Source organism: Planococcus citri, chromosome 4 (genome assembly GCF_950023065.1).
Source record: "Planococcus citri chromosome 4, ihPlaCitr1.1, whole genome shotgun sequence".
Lineage (NCBI taxonomy): Eukaryota > Metazoa > Arthropoda > Insecta > Hemiptera > Pseudococcidae > Planococcus > Planococcus citri.
Window position 1 is genome coordinate 62,438,861 of NC_088680.1, and position 14,927 is coordinate 62,453,787.

The following is a 14,927-nucleotide window of genomic DNA, read 5'->3' on the forward strand; positions in this document are numbered from 1 at the left end:
TCTTTCTGATTGTTGAGATTTTATATCTACCTTTTAATACATATTTCTTATATTTTGTCCTTTTTCTTGAATTTTTTTCTATTTTTCAAGAGGATTTTATATTATGTTACTTTGTTTTTCATAAAGTTTTATTTTAATTTTTTTAAAATTATTTTTACTTTGCATTTTTTATGCTTTTTTTATAAATAATACCGTTGTATTTTTCTCAACTTGTATGTGTTGTTGTTGTTTTTTTTTTACCTTTTTTGCTGATGTAAATTCTTGCAATGTACCTATTTGATTGGAATTAAACGATGTTAAAATATTGATTTGGTCCTGGTTTTATTCAAGAAATGAACAAGGAGTAATTGATAACAAGTGACAAAGGTATGGGTTGATTTAATGTTGGTATGGACATTCAAAAAGGACGTGTTTTAAGGGGTGATCTTTGCAATGAAAAATATGGCAAATTGTAATTACAGTGGACATGTGTGAAGTAATTTGATACTAAGATGAAGTTATTTTGAACACCTACCTAATTAAGATAAATAAATAGGCATCTTTGGCCATACAAAAATGATAGGTACCTAGATAGATACATCTTTTATGGTTACATTCAAGGTGATAATGTTTAAAACGATGTTGGTTTTTGGTCACAAAATTACTCTCAAATTCTAACTAAATTGGGATTTGTTTATGTTTTTTATGTTGGGTACAAATTGAATTTATTTTTGGTAGGTTTGGGCTAAATTTTTCTCTACTTGACTTTATTCGTAATGTTTTCAATGAGTGGTTGAATAAACTATGGTATTTTTAATAATGAAAAATTACACCTTCGATGTTTTGTGAGAAATAATATGGGGTAATTTAAACAAGTAGGTACGATCCTATCTTCTTTTTATAGGTTCAAGACTAACCTACAGTTGTAGGAATGTATCCTGGTAGGTAAGTGTTTTTGGATGTATGTATTATATTTCAGAATCTTTTTTGAAGCTTACACCTTATTTTTGGATTTTGGAGCTCCTGCGCCTTTCTCGAAACTTCAGTTTTTAAAAAAATGCTACAAAATCTATTTGAATCAACTCTAGCACGTACTTTGCAGAATGAAATTTAGCTTTCCAACTCCATTTGATGAAATTCTGTCGAAATTCAAAGTTTCAAAAATCTGCTGGAGACTTCAGGAATTTTCAAAAATCCGCTGGAGACTCCAAAATGACTTGAACCCACCTGAAGTCGTCTTCAGAGAGTGTTAAAATTGGAGTGCAGAGTAAATTTCCGCTTTTCATGTCTATTTGATGAAACTTTGTGAACATTTCAAGTCTAAGAAACCTACTGGAGACTCCAGTAATTTTCAAAAAGTCGCTGGAGACTCCAAAACGACTTGAAATCCACCTGCATTCGACTTCGTAGCGTAAGTATTGAAATTAGTTTGCAGAATGAATTTCATCTTTCCAACTCCATTTGATGGAATTTTGTGGGAATTTCAAGTTTCAAAAATCTGCTGGAGCCTCCAGAACTACTCTAAACGGTTTGAAACAGTTTCCAATCGATTTGGAAGGTCGAAAATAGGGTATAACCCAAATTTCAGCTTTTTAGGTCGATTTGGTAAGGTTTTGATTTTTTTCCCTCATTTTTGGACTTATAATAAATTTGATTTTCAAAAATTTACCAAAAATCGAAAAAAAACGCTTTAGCGCTTGCAATTTTGTCAGATGATAAATTTTTGCCTGCTCTTTCGATCTACCTTTGTAATGTTTAAAAAATTTCGGATGACCTGTCAATCAAAATGGCCTCCATTTTGTGAGTAGGACCATATTTTTTTTTTTAGGACAAAGGCTAGAAATGTTCCTTAGAAGTCCCCTTTTAGAAAAAAAGTTGTCCGGAGGATCGGCAGGGGGTGCAATTGATCCTTACACGGGCCCCAAATATTTTCATTTTTTAAAATTACGTAGGTCTAGGTACATATGTATTTTTAAGAATAATTGGAATTTTTTCTTCGGTTCAGTAAAAAAAAGAAAACAAAAGCAAACTTCGATTAAAATATTTTAATTTGTTAAAAAAATCAGATTACACGATGAAAATATTAAAATAGGTACAGTGATTACTTATTTCAAGTTGCCAATATAAAAACAGAAAATAAATAACTTACACGATGATTAATTGACTGAAAAAAAGACGAAGTAAATTTAGAAAATAAAAAATAAAAACGACGAAAGAAAAATATCTGAATTAAAAACACGATCACTCATTTTCATCGAAACGAATAAATAAATAAAATAAAATTACAAGAAGTTAAAAAAAAATTGAACCTACTGAATTTCTTCTACGTACACATTTTAGTACAATAAATATTTTTCTCAACTCAACCCAAAATCTTGGTAACTTTACGTTCGATATTACTCAGCCAGGCGTTTAAAGTTTTAGAGCAATTTAATTTAAATTTCACATGGGATATCATTTTCAACAACGAAGGATAATCATTTCCTCGAGAATACAGAACTACGATCAAGACAGCCCAATTTTCAGCAACTTCTGGGTACATGTGGACCGCTTTCATAGAACTTCGTAAACTTTCTTCTCCTTTTCCGGCTAAAAGATGACTCAGACTCATAATGGAGTAAATCTGAAAGAGTAATTTTCAATTAATCGAGAATAAGCGTTTAAAATACAAATAATAAATGGTTGTATGGTTCAATAATATACCCCGGAAATGTCAATCACTCCTCTACCCAGTGAAATCGCACATCTGGCGTGATAGGCCGAAGATATACTCAATCCAATGTAATCTTTTTCGTATTCGTAAATTAGACGAAGTAAAAGTATACATAACGAAAACCATAGCGAAGCGTCTCCCGGTCGATTGTAGATAAATTTACTCATTGTTCTGATGGCCACTTTGAAATTTTGCTGAATTTGAAACCAAAAAAACAGAATTAATAAAATAGAAATACGTAAGAGAAAAGGTTCTAAAATTATATCATTCAATTACCTGGATAACTTCGCAGTAGCTTTTGAAAATAGCTATATGACTCGTATACTCGGATTCGTTCTTGAAAGCCTCCAATTCCCTCAGAACCAATTTCGATAACTTCAATTCGTTATTCAACATGCCAAATGCGCAAGCAGCGAATAATCCATAGACTGGCACTGGTTTGAGTCCAATACTGGGGGAAAATACAATTTAGTTAATGCATCAGTATCACGAATCAAGGCAAAAATAGGTAATGTATCAAGGGATATTTATACTTACCACTGAAATAATATGGTCTGAGCGACGTCGGTTTTCTTTTGCATGTAATTTAACGCAGCAGTTGCAACCATCACTTGGGCCATTGATCCTTCATCAGGAGCGAACCAATGAATTGCTGATTCGTAACTGGCTAAAGCTTCGTCGTACTGATGTGCTGCAAAAATTCACGGTAGTTAGAATTTGTAAAGATTTTACAAGGAAAATACAAACATTCTTCAATCGGAGAAGGCCACATTGAAAGAGAATGCAAAATACAGTATGACACAAAAGTAGTACCCGGTGGCTTTCATTTACAAGTGGAAAGAGCTAGAGAGATGATGAGAAGGGAAAAATTTGGTCTTTCAAAAGCGACCTTGAAAATTTCAGGCCCATTCACAGGGTGTCCACAAATTGAAAAACTGGTTTGGTCAAGAAACTCAAACTGGTTTTTATTGGCGCAATGTATTCTACACACTAAGGCGACAAAAACGTGATATGCATTTTTTGAAACCGGTTCATTAATTTGCAACCAGTTGAAAAAAAATACCCAAAAATTGTAGATAGATAAAAAAACTTAAAGCAAAAATTGTAGAGCGTGAAAAAATTACACAATTCTGTCTAATTACATTTTTTGAAACCGGTTCATGATTTGCATTTAGCAACCAGTTTTTGACTATCACCTAAAAATTGAAGATGAAGAAAATAGCTTGAAACAAAAATTGTAGATCGTGGAAAATTGAAATATTTTGCAGATCGGATTTTGAAAATGGCCAATCAACTTGCAACCAGGTCACTTTTGATGGCTTGCTGCGATTTAATGAACCGGTTTCAAAATCTGATCAGCAAAAATGGTTCAATTTTTCACACTCTACAACTTATGTTTCAAACTTTTCCTCTATCCCCAATTTTTAGATGATTGTCAAAAACTGGTTGCTGAATGCAAACCAATGAACCGGTTTCAAAATGTGACTGAACAAAATTGTGTAATTTTTCATTCCCCACAACTTTTGGTTCAAACTTTTTTTGAGTGATTTTTGGTAACTTGCTGCAAATTAATGAACCGGTTTCGAAATCCAATCAGCGAAAATGGTTCAATTTTTCACACTCTACAACTTTTGTTTTAAGCTTGTTTCGCTATCTTCAATTTTGTAGGCGATTGTCAAAAACTGGTTGCTAAATGCAAACCAATGAACCGGTTTCAAAATGTGATTGAACACAATTGTGTGATTTTTCATGCCCCAAAACTTTTGTTTCAAGTTTTTTTCTTGATCTTGAATTTTTAAGTAATTTTTGATAACTGGTTGCAAATTATGAACCGGTTTCAAAATTCGATCAACGAAAATGGTTCAATTTTTCACGCTATACAACTTTTGTTTCAAGCATTTTTCTCTATTTCTAACTTTTAGGCGATTGTAAAAAACTGGTTGCTAAATGCAAACCATGAACCGGTTTCAGAATGTGATTAGACAGAATTGTGCAATTTTTCACGCTCTACAATGTTTGTTTCAAGCTTTTTTCTCTATCTACAATTTTTGGGTATTTTTTGTTAACTGGTTGCAAATTAATGAACCGGTTTCAGAATCCGATCAACGAAAATGGTTCAATTTTTCACGCTCTATACAACTTTTGTTTCAAGTTTTTTTCTCTATCTCTAACTTTTAGGTGATTGACAAAAAATGATTGCTAAATGCAAACTAATGAACCGGGTTCAAAATGTGATTGGACAGAATTGTGTAATTTTTCACGCTCTACACTTTTTGTTTCAAGCTTTTTTCTCTATCTACAATTTTTGGGTATTTTTTGTCAACTGGTTGCAAAATAATGAACCGGTTTCAAAAAATGCATGTCACGTTTTTGTCGCCTTAGTGTGTAGAATACATTGCGCCAATAAAAACCAGTTTGAATTTTTTGACCAAACCGGGTTTTCAATTTGTGGACACCCTGTGCATGGGCCTGAAATTTTCAAGGTCGATTTCGAAAGCCCTTATTTTTCCCTACTCAAAGCTGCGTCGCTTCATTCATCTCTCTAGCTCTTTTCAATTGGAAATAAAAACCACCGGGCACTACTTTTGTGTCATACTGTTGATACGGTATATCATCAGCCAAAATTTCAGCTGCTGAAGTGTATTTGTCAATTTTTGCTGAATTTTTAAAGAAAATGGGAAAAAATCGAAACCTTACCAAATTGGCCTATATGAAGTTGAAATTCGGAATGCGCCCAATTTTCGACCCCCTGAATCGAGTTAAACTGGTTTCAAACCATTTTGAGTAGTTCTGAAGTCCTTGGTAAATTTTTTCCAGTTGAAATTTCTACGAAGTTGAAAAGCTAACATTTTCTCCATACCTTAATTTCAACATTTTGAGTCGACTGGAGCTGGTTTCAAGTCGTTTTGGAGCCTCCAGCGATATTTTAAAAATTCCAGTTTTCCAAAAAGCGCCATAAAATTTTTCCAAATTGACTTTATTATCAGGTATGATCGTGATTGGTGCTTCTCAGTAATTCTCTTGGTAGATTTACCATATTGGGAAAGGACGAAATTCGTCATATGATCTTTTCGGATGGTGGAAAAATCATGGGGGGGGGGGGGGTAGTATTAAAACTTCAAAATTTTGGTCAGTACGTAAAATATCATGTGACATATCGTTTCATACGTTTTCCAGAGCGCTGAATTCGAATATCAACTCGTTTTTTAAATTAAACCCCTCCAACCCCCTCCCCCCACTTGGACCAAATCTCCTGAAAATTGAAAAAAAGTCGTGTGACACACGGTTTATTAGGTTTCCGGGAGTGCTGAATACGAATATCAGCTTGTTTTTCTGATTCAGCCCCTCCAACACTTCCATAAGCCATCAAAATTCCCTGGAAACTGAATGTTACACGATTTTTTAAATTTTTAGTTCATTTTTGAGGCCAATAATGAGGACGTTAGAAGAGCCAAATCGAAAAAAAAAGAATTCATATTCGACATTTGTGTTCAGTATTCTCAAAAACCTAATAAATCATAATCTTAGACGATTTTTTCAATTTTCAGGAAATTTGAGGAATCAGGGGGATACTGGGGGGGGGGGGTGGGGATCGAGTCAAAAAAATGAGTAGATATTCGTATTCAACGCTTTTGGTACTTACACAATATTTGAAATTTTTTTACATTTTGGCCGAAAGGCTTTGTGACCCCCGTGATTTTGCAAATTCCATCACAAAAAGTTCATAGTTGCAAATATCATAAAAATTTATGCATCTTGAATTCATTTTTAAACTACATAGAACTCCAAAATTTGACAAATTTTTGAAAATTCAGATTTTTAAAAAAGCTCAACTTTGAACTTTTGAAATTTTTAGCAAATATTTTTGAATCTCTCTCAATTACCTTTTAAAATCTGAAACACATTTCCACAAAATTGCGGTTATTCCGAGAAATTAGACTTTAAAGTTGAGCATTATGATGGAAAATTTCAACTGAGGAAAAAAACCCACCGTATTTGTTCTGGAGGGGGGGGGGGTCAATGACGAAGATTTTCCTCCTTTCCACTACCTATAAGGAATCTACAAAAAACATTCTGAGTACAATCCTTGGACCTGATCCGAGAATGTGACTGATTTGACGTGAAATGACCCTCCAGCGATTTCATGAGGGTCATTCCACGTTAATTCGACCAAGAAGTGGTGAGGGGGGTTGGCGATTTTTTTGACATTTTTTTTGTGGAAAACCCTTCCGAAGGGATGACCAATGCCGCAAATCGCAGCCCTCTAGACCTTTTTTAAAGGCTGCCAGGGGGTGTCAAAGTTTTTAGTGAACTTGAATTATCATTCATTTCAGCAGTGGATTACTCGATCGATAACCGTGATACCTACCAAAATGGAATTTTTTCCAATAAGTAGGGGTTTGGAAAGGCTTTTTGGTGATATCATAAAAATCAGTGTTGCCACTTTTTTTCGTACGAAAAATTAGCTTGAAAAGTTTCAAAACGTAGATTTCATATCGTTCCGATTCTCAAAAATTCTGAAAAAAATATATTGAAGTCAACTTTTCATGCTGAACAACATATTAAAAAATTAAGATGGCATTATGTTGTAAAATCGTTTTAAAAAAATTGATTAAAAGCACGAAAAAAAGTGTTGAGTGGTGAAGTTGACCCATTTGACCCCTATTTTTACGTAACCGTTGAAAAGGTTGAGAAAACCCTTTCACTCAATGAAATGAACTCATCACAAAAAAATCAAAATTCGAAAAAATTCAAAAAATAAACGATTTTAAATTTTTTTGCTATGAGTGTGATTTTCATCAAATTTATTATGAAATGCGCCAGAAAGAGGTCAAAATAAGACAACAGAATAAATTTGAACTTTTTTTGATGTTTGGAATTAAAAATTGAATTTTTTCGAATTTTGATTTTTTTTGTGATGAGTTCATTTCATCGAGTGAAAGGGGGGTTTCCAACTTTTTCAACGGACACGTGAAAATAAGGGTCAAACGAGTCAACTTCACCACTCAAAGTTTTTTTCATGTTTTGAATAAAAAAATCGAATTTTTTTGCAAATTTTCAATTTTTTTAAAACGATTTTACAACATAATGCCATCCCAATTTTTTAATATGTTGTTCATTTTTTGTACGAAAAAAAGTGGCAACACTGATTTTTATGGTATCACCAAAAAGTATTTCAAAACCCCTACCTATTGGAAAATAAGCCATTTTGGTAGGTATCACCGTTATCGAGTAATCCAATGCTGAAATGGATGATATATTAAGTTCACTGAATACTTTGACACCCACTGGCAGCTTTTAAAAAAGGGCTAGAGGGCTGCGATTTGCGCCATTGGTCATCCCTTCAAAAGGTCTTTCCACAGAAAAAATTTCAAAAAAATCGCCGACCCCCCTTGGTCGAATTGACGTGGAATGACCCATAATTGAAAATTTGAAAAATTCACAGCTGATTTAACGATTGTCAAAAAAATTTGAAATTCAATTTAAACTTTAATTTTGACACGCCGAGTCGTTTGCGGGTAGTTTCAGGTCGTTTTGGAGCTCACCAATCGTGATAATACGTGCTGAAGTTAATCTGGACAGATTTTATTAATTTTTTTTTTAGAAAAAGAGAATTTCCAAAATGTTACTGGAGGCTTCAAAACGACTTAAAACAAGCTCCAGTCAATTCAGCATGCCAAAATTGAGATTTTCAGCTTATCAAATTTCACTTGGTAATATTTTATGGAAATTTGAACTTCCAAAAGATCTGCTCGAGACTCCAGAACTACTTCAGACGGTTCGAAACTCGTTTCCAATGAATAAATTTCAGCTTTCTAAGTCAATTTGACAAGATTTTGAAAAAATCTAATTTTCAAAAATTCACTAATAAACGAAAAATGCACTCGTGTGCTTGAAATTTTGGCTAGTGATGTATTTTTGCATTCTGTTTTTGATGTAGCTTTGCCCGGTTCTATTTTTTTTTTGATAAGTTCAGCTATTTTGTCTGGTTAAAATAAAATCACATTTAAAAAAAACCTACCAGAAAACAACGATAATGCTAAATCACACTGAGTCGCGAAATCAGTTTGTTTGATTTCTCTGTATATTTCAATCGAGTCCTGGTATTTCTTAATTTTTCGTAACTGTCGACCCAGATTAGAACGTACGATATCTTTTTCATCGGCCACACACTGCAATGAATTTTTCGACGCAGCCACCGCACTTGTAGGTAAATTACACAATTCCAACAACACTCCAAGCATATTCGAAGCTGAAGCGTCGTTTGGATTATGAACTGAAAAAAATCCAAAATATTGATTAAAAATTCCATACTTACTGAAAAAAAAAAAAAAAAAATACAAATTATTCAATTCGCACCAGTATACCAATGAAGAACTGTCGCAGCTACTTGTAATCCAGCCATTCGTTCGACAATATAGTAACAATGATGATTATTTCGATACGTATCCCATTCCTTCAACACCTTACAGATCCATTCAGCGAATCCTTTGGCACTTTCGTCGTGATAGCCCAATTGAGTGGTATGGTAAAATAAATCAATCGTTTCCAGATGATCGACTGATTCAGCAATTAATGCCTGCAAAACGAATACTAAAACGTAGAAAACACAATCCACACGATGAAGGTGAAGCCTCAGTCATTGATCACGATCAACGTACTTGACCAATCCATGATCGAGAATATTTAGGATCTGATCTTTGAGCATTCTGAAAAGCCTCATTGGCCAGCTGGATATCTTCCAGTTGTAAATATAGAACTCCGAGATTGGTCCATGAAACGGCACAGTCGTTATCGATTTGAATAGATTTTATAAAACAGTGTTGTGCTAGTTTCGGATCATTGATTTCTACACGAATAAAAAATAATCGATCAACATTTCTCTAATCAATTACACAGGAATAAATACAAGTAAGATGATTTGTACCAAATAGCTCACCTTTAGAACAAGCGATAACTCCTAATAAATTCCAGTGATCCCAAACTTGAGGCATCAACGAAACACTTTTTTTAGACGCTATCAAAGCGAATTTCATGAACTGCGATTTATCGTTAGTTTGACTATTTTTCGCTAAAAAAGTATAACAGATGGCGATATCATGCCATAGGAAACTCAATCCGTTAGAATCGGCTGGATTCAACTTCACAGCCACAAAATAACATCTGTTGAAAAAAAATACCAAATTTTAGTACCAAAATAAAACGAATTTCGTTTAATTATTCGGTAAATGAAATTACTTCAACGTGAAATTCAATAATTGATCTCTTCGGACACAAATAGACTCATCGGTATTTAAATTCCCTTGATTTTGTTCGAGAAGAGCAGCAGATAGATTCATAAAAGATATTTTTTCCGGTAACCGACACACCAATAGACAAACATCAGCGAATAATTTCCATACACTGGCCAGTTTACCGTTCTGTTTCAAAATCCTATTCAAATAGTCCAAAAAAACACCATTATAAAGATATTTTTTGATATCCGAATAATGCCAATGATCATACTTTGTTAAACAAGTTGCTGCTTCTTCGCACAAATCTCTCGCTGATCCAACAATCTGTCGGTTGAATAAAGATCTCGCTTCAGAAAGACATACTTGAGCTAAACCGTCCAAAGCAGGAATATAATCGGGATTTTGTTCGATTAGAGCACGAAATTCTCGAATACTTTCATCGTGAAGACTTATTTTCTGAAATAAAATCAGTGTTTACAATTTGGAAGTGCTAATGGTATCGAATATGAAACAAATTATACCTGTTTAACGAAAGCTATTTGTAAAGTTGCATAAATAGATGACGAATTCAACTCTAGGCACTTTTCGTAACACTTCAAAGCTGATATATAAGACCCTCTGGTGTAATACGCATCTCCCAAACATTCCCAACAACGACTAAACAAAAAAAAAATGCAAAAATTAGCATCAAACGAGTAAACGAGTAAATTAAATCCAAATGTTCTGATTTCAATTCACCTATCATTAGGATTCAGTCTGACTGCCGTTCGTAGAGAATCAACAGCTGATCTCAGATTATTAACATCCAAATAATGTAATCCTAATCGCAACCATACCCAATTCGCGGATCCGGCAGAAGTTACTGAACTTAACAGCTCGTAATTGCTTCCCTAAAAATCACAGTAATTAAATTTAATCCACAAAACGTTCTAGAAAAAAAGGGGTAAGGAATTAATTACCGTATTATTCAACCGCCTGTAAACATCGCTCAACGAAACACCAGTTTCCTCGCATTTAGGATTCAATTGAAAAGCTTTCTGGTAACATCGTCTAGCCTTTTCCAAATCATTATTCACGTCACGATAATAATGACCTAGCTCTAAAAACGACGAATAAATATGCGGTGCTAATTTCGCAGCCTACAAAAACATGAAAATGAAATCGATGTTAATAAAATATAATATCATCTCACTTAGAAAAAAAAATCATAAATTTTACCTTCAAAAAACAAGACAAAGCTTCTTTATGTTTCTCTTGTACTCGGTACAGCTTCCCTAATAATAAAAAATGCTCGACATGATCTACATTTTCTTGAATATCTTCGGTTAAAATTTTCACAGCCTCGTCTAATTTATCTAATTTAAAATTGTATAATGATTTCAAGTAAATCGATGATGGGGTTTTGGCATCAAGCCTATTCAAGTTAGATTCTACTGAATCCCATTTTTGAAGTTCGATGTAACCTCTGATTAGACATTTCAAAACGGTCGAGTTCGATGGATCGGATTCCAACAACTGAAATAAAATACCACGTTAGCATATCGAACAATTAATATTCCACTACAGTAAATGGGTCATTCCATGTCAACTCAACCAAAAAAAGGCGATTTTGAAAGTCATGTCCTTCGATTTCGCTCATTTTTTTTTACAATATCTACCCACCCAATAAGTAAGAAAGCCACAATCGGTTTGGTCCCAGCCCCTTCAGGGGGCGAGTGGGGGGGGGGCTTCCATTATTTTCACATTGTCTCGAGGTACTCAACTTCAGCAGCCCATTCCTCCAAAACTATGATACTTTGATAAAAACTGATTTCACAGTTCGAAAGGGCATTGAATTTTGAACTTTTCAAGTATTTTGAAATTTTCAAATGTTGAAAGTTGAACTTTCAATTTGAAAGTTCAAATTTCAAAATGGCGCTGTAAGTGGGAGCTACCATTTAAAATTTTGAAAAAATTTCCATAGATGTACATTTTGATACTTTTTCGAAATATTTAGGTTTCGAGATGGGACTCTTGACGGAGGGGGAGCACCCCCACCCCCAATTTTGGGTGAAACTCTCGAAAGAAAATCTGGGTCATGTGATATATCGAATTGTATGTTTTCGGCAACGCTGAACACGAATATGACGTCAGATTTCTGATTGGACCCGTCCACGGCCCCCTGCACCTCCCCAAAGGGGGTAACCCCCCAAACAATGGTAACATTCGTGTGACACATGAAATAGTATGTTTTCGATATCGCTGAACACGAATATAGCCATAGTTTTTTAAATCGACCTCACCCATAGCCCCCAGAACCTCCCCCAATAGGTAAAAGTCCAAAAAAAAATGTTGGGGGCCGTGGATGAGGTCCAATCAAAAATCTGACGTCATATTCGTGTTCAGCGTCACCAAAAACATATTATTCCATGTGTCGCACGAACAAAACACTTTTTTGAACTTTTACGCCCTTTGGGGAGGTGCTGGGGGCCGTGGATGGGGTCCTATCAAAAATCAAACGTCATATTCGTGTTCAGCGTTGCCGAAAACATACAATTCGATATATCACATGCCCCAGATTTTCTTTCGAAAGCTTCACCCAAAAATTGGGGGTGGGGGTGCTCCCCCTCCGTCAAGAGTCCCATCTCGAAACCTAAATATTTCGAAAAAGTATCAAAATGTACATCTATGGAAATTTTTTCAAAATTTTAAATGGTAGCTCCCACTTACAGCGCCATTTTGAAATTTGAACTTTCAAATTGAAAGTTCAACTTTCAACTTTTGAAAATTTCAAAATACTTAAAAAGTTCAAAATTCAATGCTCTTTCGAACTGTGAAATCAGTTTTGATCAAAGTATCATAGTTTTGGAGGAATGGGCTGCTGACGTTGAGAACCTCGAAACAATGTGAAAATAATGGAAGCTCCCCCCCACCACCAGCTCCCTGAGGGGGCTGGGACCAAACTGATTGCGGCTTTCTTACTTGCTGGGTGGGTAGATATTGTAAAAAAAAATTGAGCGAAATCGAAGGACATGACCCAAAAACGTTGGTTGAGTTGACATGGAATGACCCAAATAGTATTCTAGATATTGAGAAATAATAACCTCGTTGCAAAGCTCGACTCCTTCTTCGCATTTTTTCACATTTGAACTATTTGTCAACGCGATCATTCTCCATAAACGTAAATTTTGACGTAATTCATCGTTCGTTTCTTTAGGAAGGTATTTATCAGCCAACGATACATTTTGAACGACATCTTCGAAAGCATTCAACGAAAAATTCACCTTTGATAAGAAATACAACGCGTATGGATTCCTCGCATCGATTTCGATAACTGTAAAATAATCCAATCATCAATACACACTTTCAAACAGTACAAATACTTTTAAAAAATGAAACTAACCATCGTTTAAAATTGCTCTACAATTCACAAAATCGTTCTTTTCAAACGAACGAGCCGCTTCGACTAATAAACCAGGGATACTGTTTTCTTTCAATTTTGATAATTTATCAACGTAAGGTTGGATATTGGACGGTACATCGACTGATATTAAATTAACGTTGTTTTCGAAATAAATACGACATATCCATTCCAAAGCGTCGATATTGTCTTCATTTTTCGATAGAATATCGCGACAGTATTCTATCAATCGACTGAAATCACTCGATTTATAAAGCAACAGGCAGTAGTTGGAAGATAATCCATCTAACGGTTCTCCGGTTTCAATTTTCAATTGTAAACATTGCTTGAACTAAAACACATAAAATTAATATATTATTCGTAGGTATTTCACGAGTAGTTTAGTTACAGATTGACGACTTACACAACTGGAATATTTTTCCGGCACTTCTTTCAGCGTTGAAAAATACTTGCAGAGTAGATCTGCGATAAAAATACGAGAATTTGCTTCGTACTCTAGGCACGGTTGTAAAACTTCGATAATTAAATCTAAACATTGATGGTTCTTCAAAATATCGTTCAATTTTTCAACAATATCCTTCTGTTTCTTGGAATCTCTACAGAAAAAAATTACTCTTTAATTTCTGATGAAAAGAAACCAAAATACCAAAATTACTACGTACGTTTCCAACAGAAATAACTCCTTGTACACAGGAATCAATTCTTGATGATATTTCTCGACTCCTTCTTTCTCGTAGTAAGAAGCTAATCCCTGCCATGCCAAGATTTGCTGAGGAGAGATTTCGATCGCTTTTTTGAAAGCGTTCACAGCATCGTTTTTGTTTTCGGATTCTTGCAAAGCAGCGCCGAATATCACGAAGGCCAAATAGTTACCACGGTCTGCTTTCAAAACAGCCTAAATACAATATAATTAGATTAATTAAAGAGAACATAATGATGGGTTTTATTAGTACATCGAAGCTCGAAAAACTTGGGAATTTTCATGGAATTGATCGATGCCACTCACTTTGCATAATTTCAAAGCTTTTTCGATATCTTTATTTTTGATAGCTTCCTTAGCTTCTTTAAGGTGAGATTTTATAGATTTTGCATCCATCAAAAATATTTACAATTGTAGAAGTATTTTTGAGGATCAAATAGAACCAAAATTACTATTTTATGGATTTTAAAATTATTTTTGATCACAATTTTCGGTTTTTGATAAGAAAAAATTTTCAATGTTTACGTTTATAAAATTCGAATTTTTGGCTTTCGAGGCGAACAACTTTGAAAATTACCTACATTTTTAACGATAAAGCAAGGAAACGTGCCTACTTTATCACTTTTCCCCCTTTCCCCTCCCCTACAAAGTTACAAGAAATTGCGAATTTATTTGATTTTGGATTAGTTTCAACTTATTTGAACTTTTATTCAATTTTTTACAGTATATATGAAGCTGATTTAACTGCCCACAATTTTCAATTCCAATCTAAAATCTAACCAAGTTCCTTATCAGTTATCTTTGATTAAAATCAAATCAAAATCAAAACTTCAAAGTTCAAGCTTATCATTTTTGATCAAACTCAAACTGGAAAATGAAAAGTGAACGAAAAAAATGATC

General features: G+C 34.2%; 1 protein-coding gene across 1 annotated transcript; it reads right to left on the bottom strand.

The window, feature by feature from the left end:
• Window positions 1–2,009: 2,009 nt before the first annotated feature.
• LOC135845915 (tetratricopeptide repeat protein 37) lies at window positions 2,010–14,524 on the bottom strand. Its single transcript, XM_065364791.1, has 19 exons — window positions 14,334–14,524; window positions 13,990–14,222; window positions 13,731–13,923; window positions 13,310–13,658; window positions 13,011–13,240; window positions 11,146–11,442; window positions 10,887–11,066; window positions 10,666–10,817; window positions 10,449–10,584; window positions 10,199–10,383; window positions 9,932–10,126; window positions 9,633–9,856; window positions 9,355–9,542; window positions 9,053–9,272; window positions 8,715–8,969; window positions 3,230–3,383; window positions 2,969–3,143; window positions 2,683–2,886; window positions 2,010–2,602 (listed from the first exon to the last, which is right to left on the bottom strand). Exons 1-19 carry the CDS (start codon window positions 14,421–14,423, stop codon window positions 2,342–2,344), a joined length of 3,921 nt encoding a protein of 1,306 aa, XP_065220863.1. The 5' UTR covers window positions 14,424–14,524; the 3' UTR covers window positions 2,010–2,341.
• Window positions 14,525–14,927: the final 403 nt, after the last annotated feature.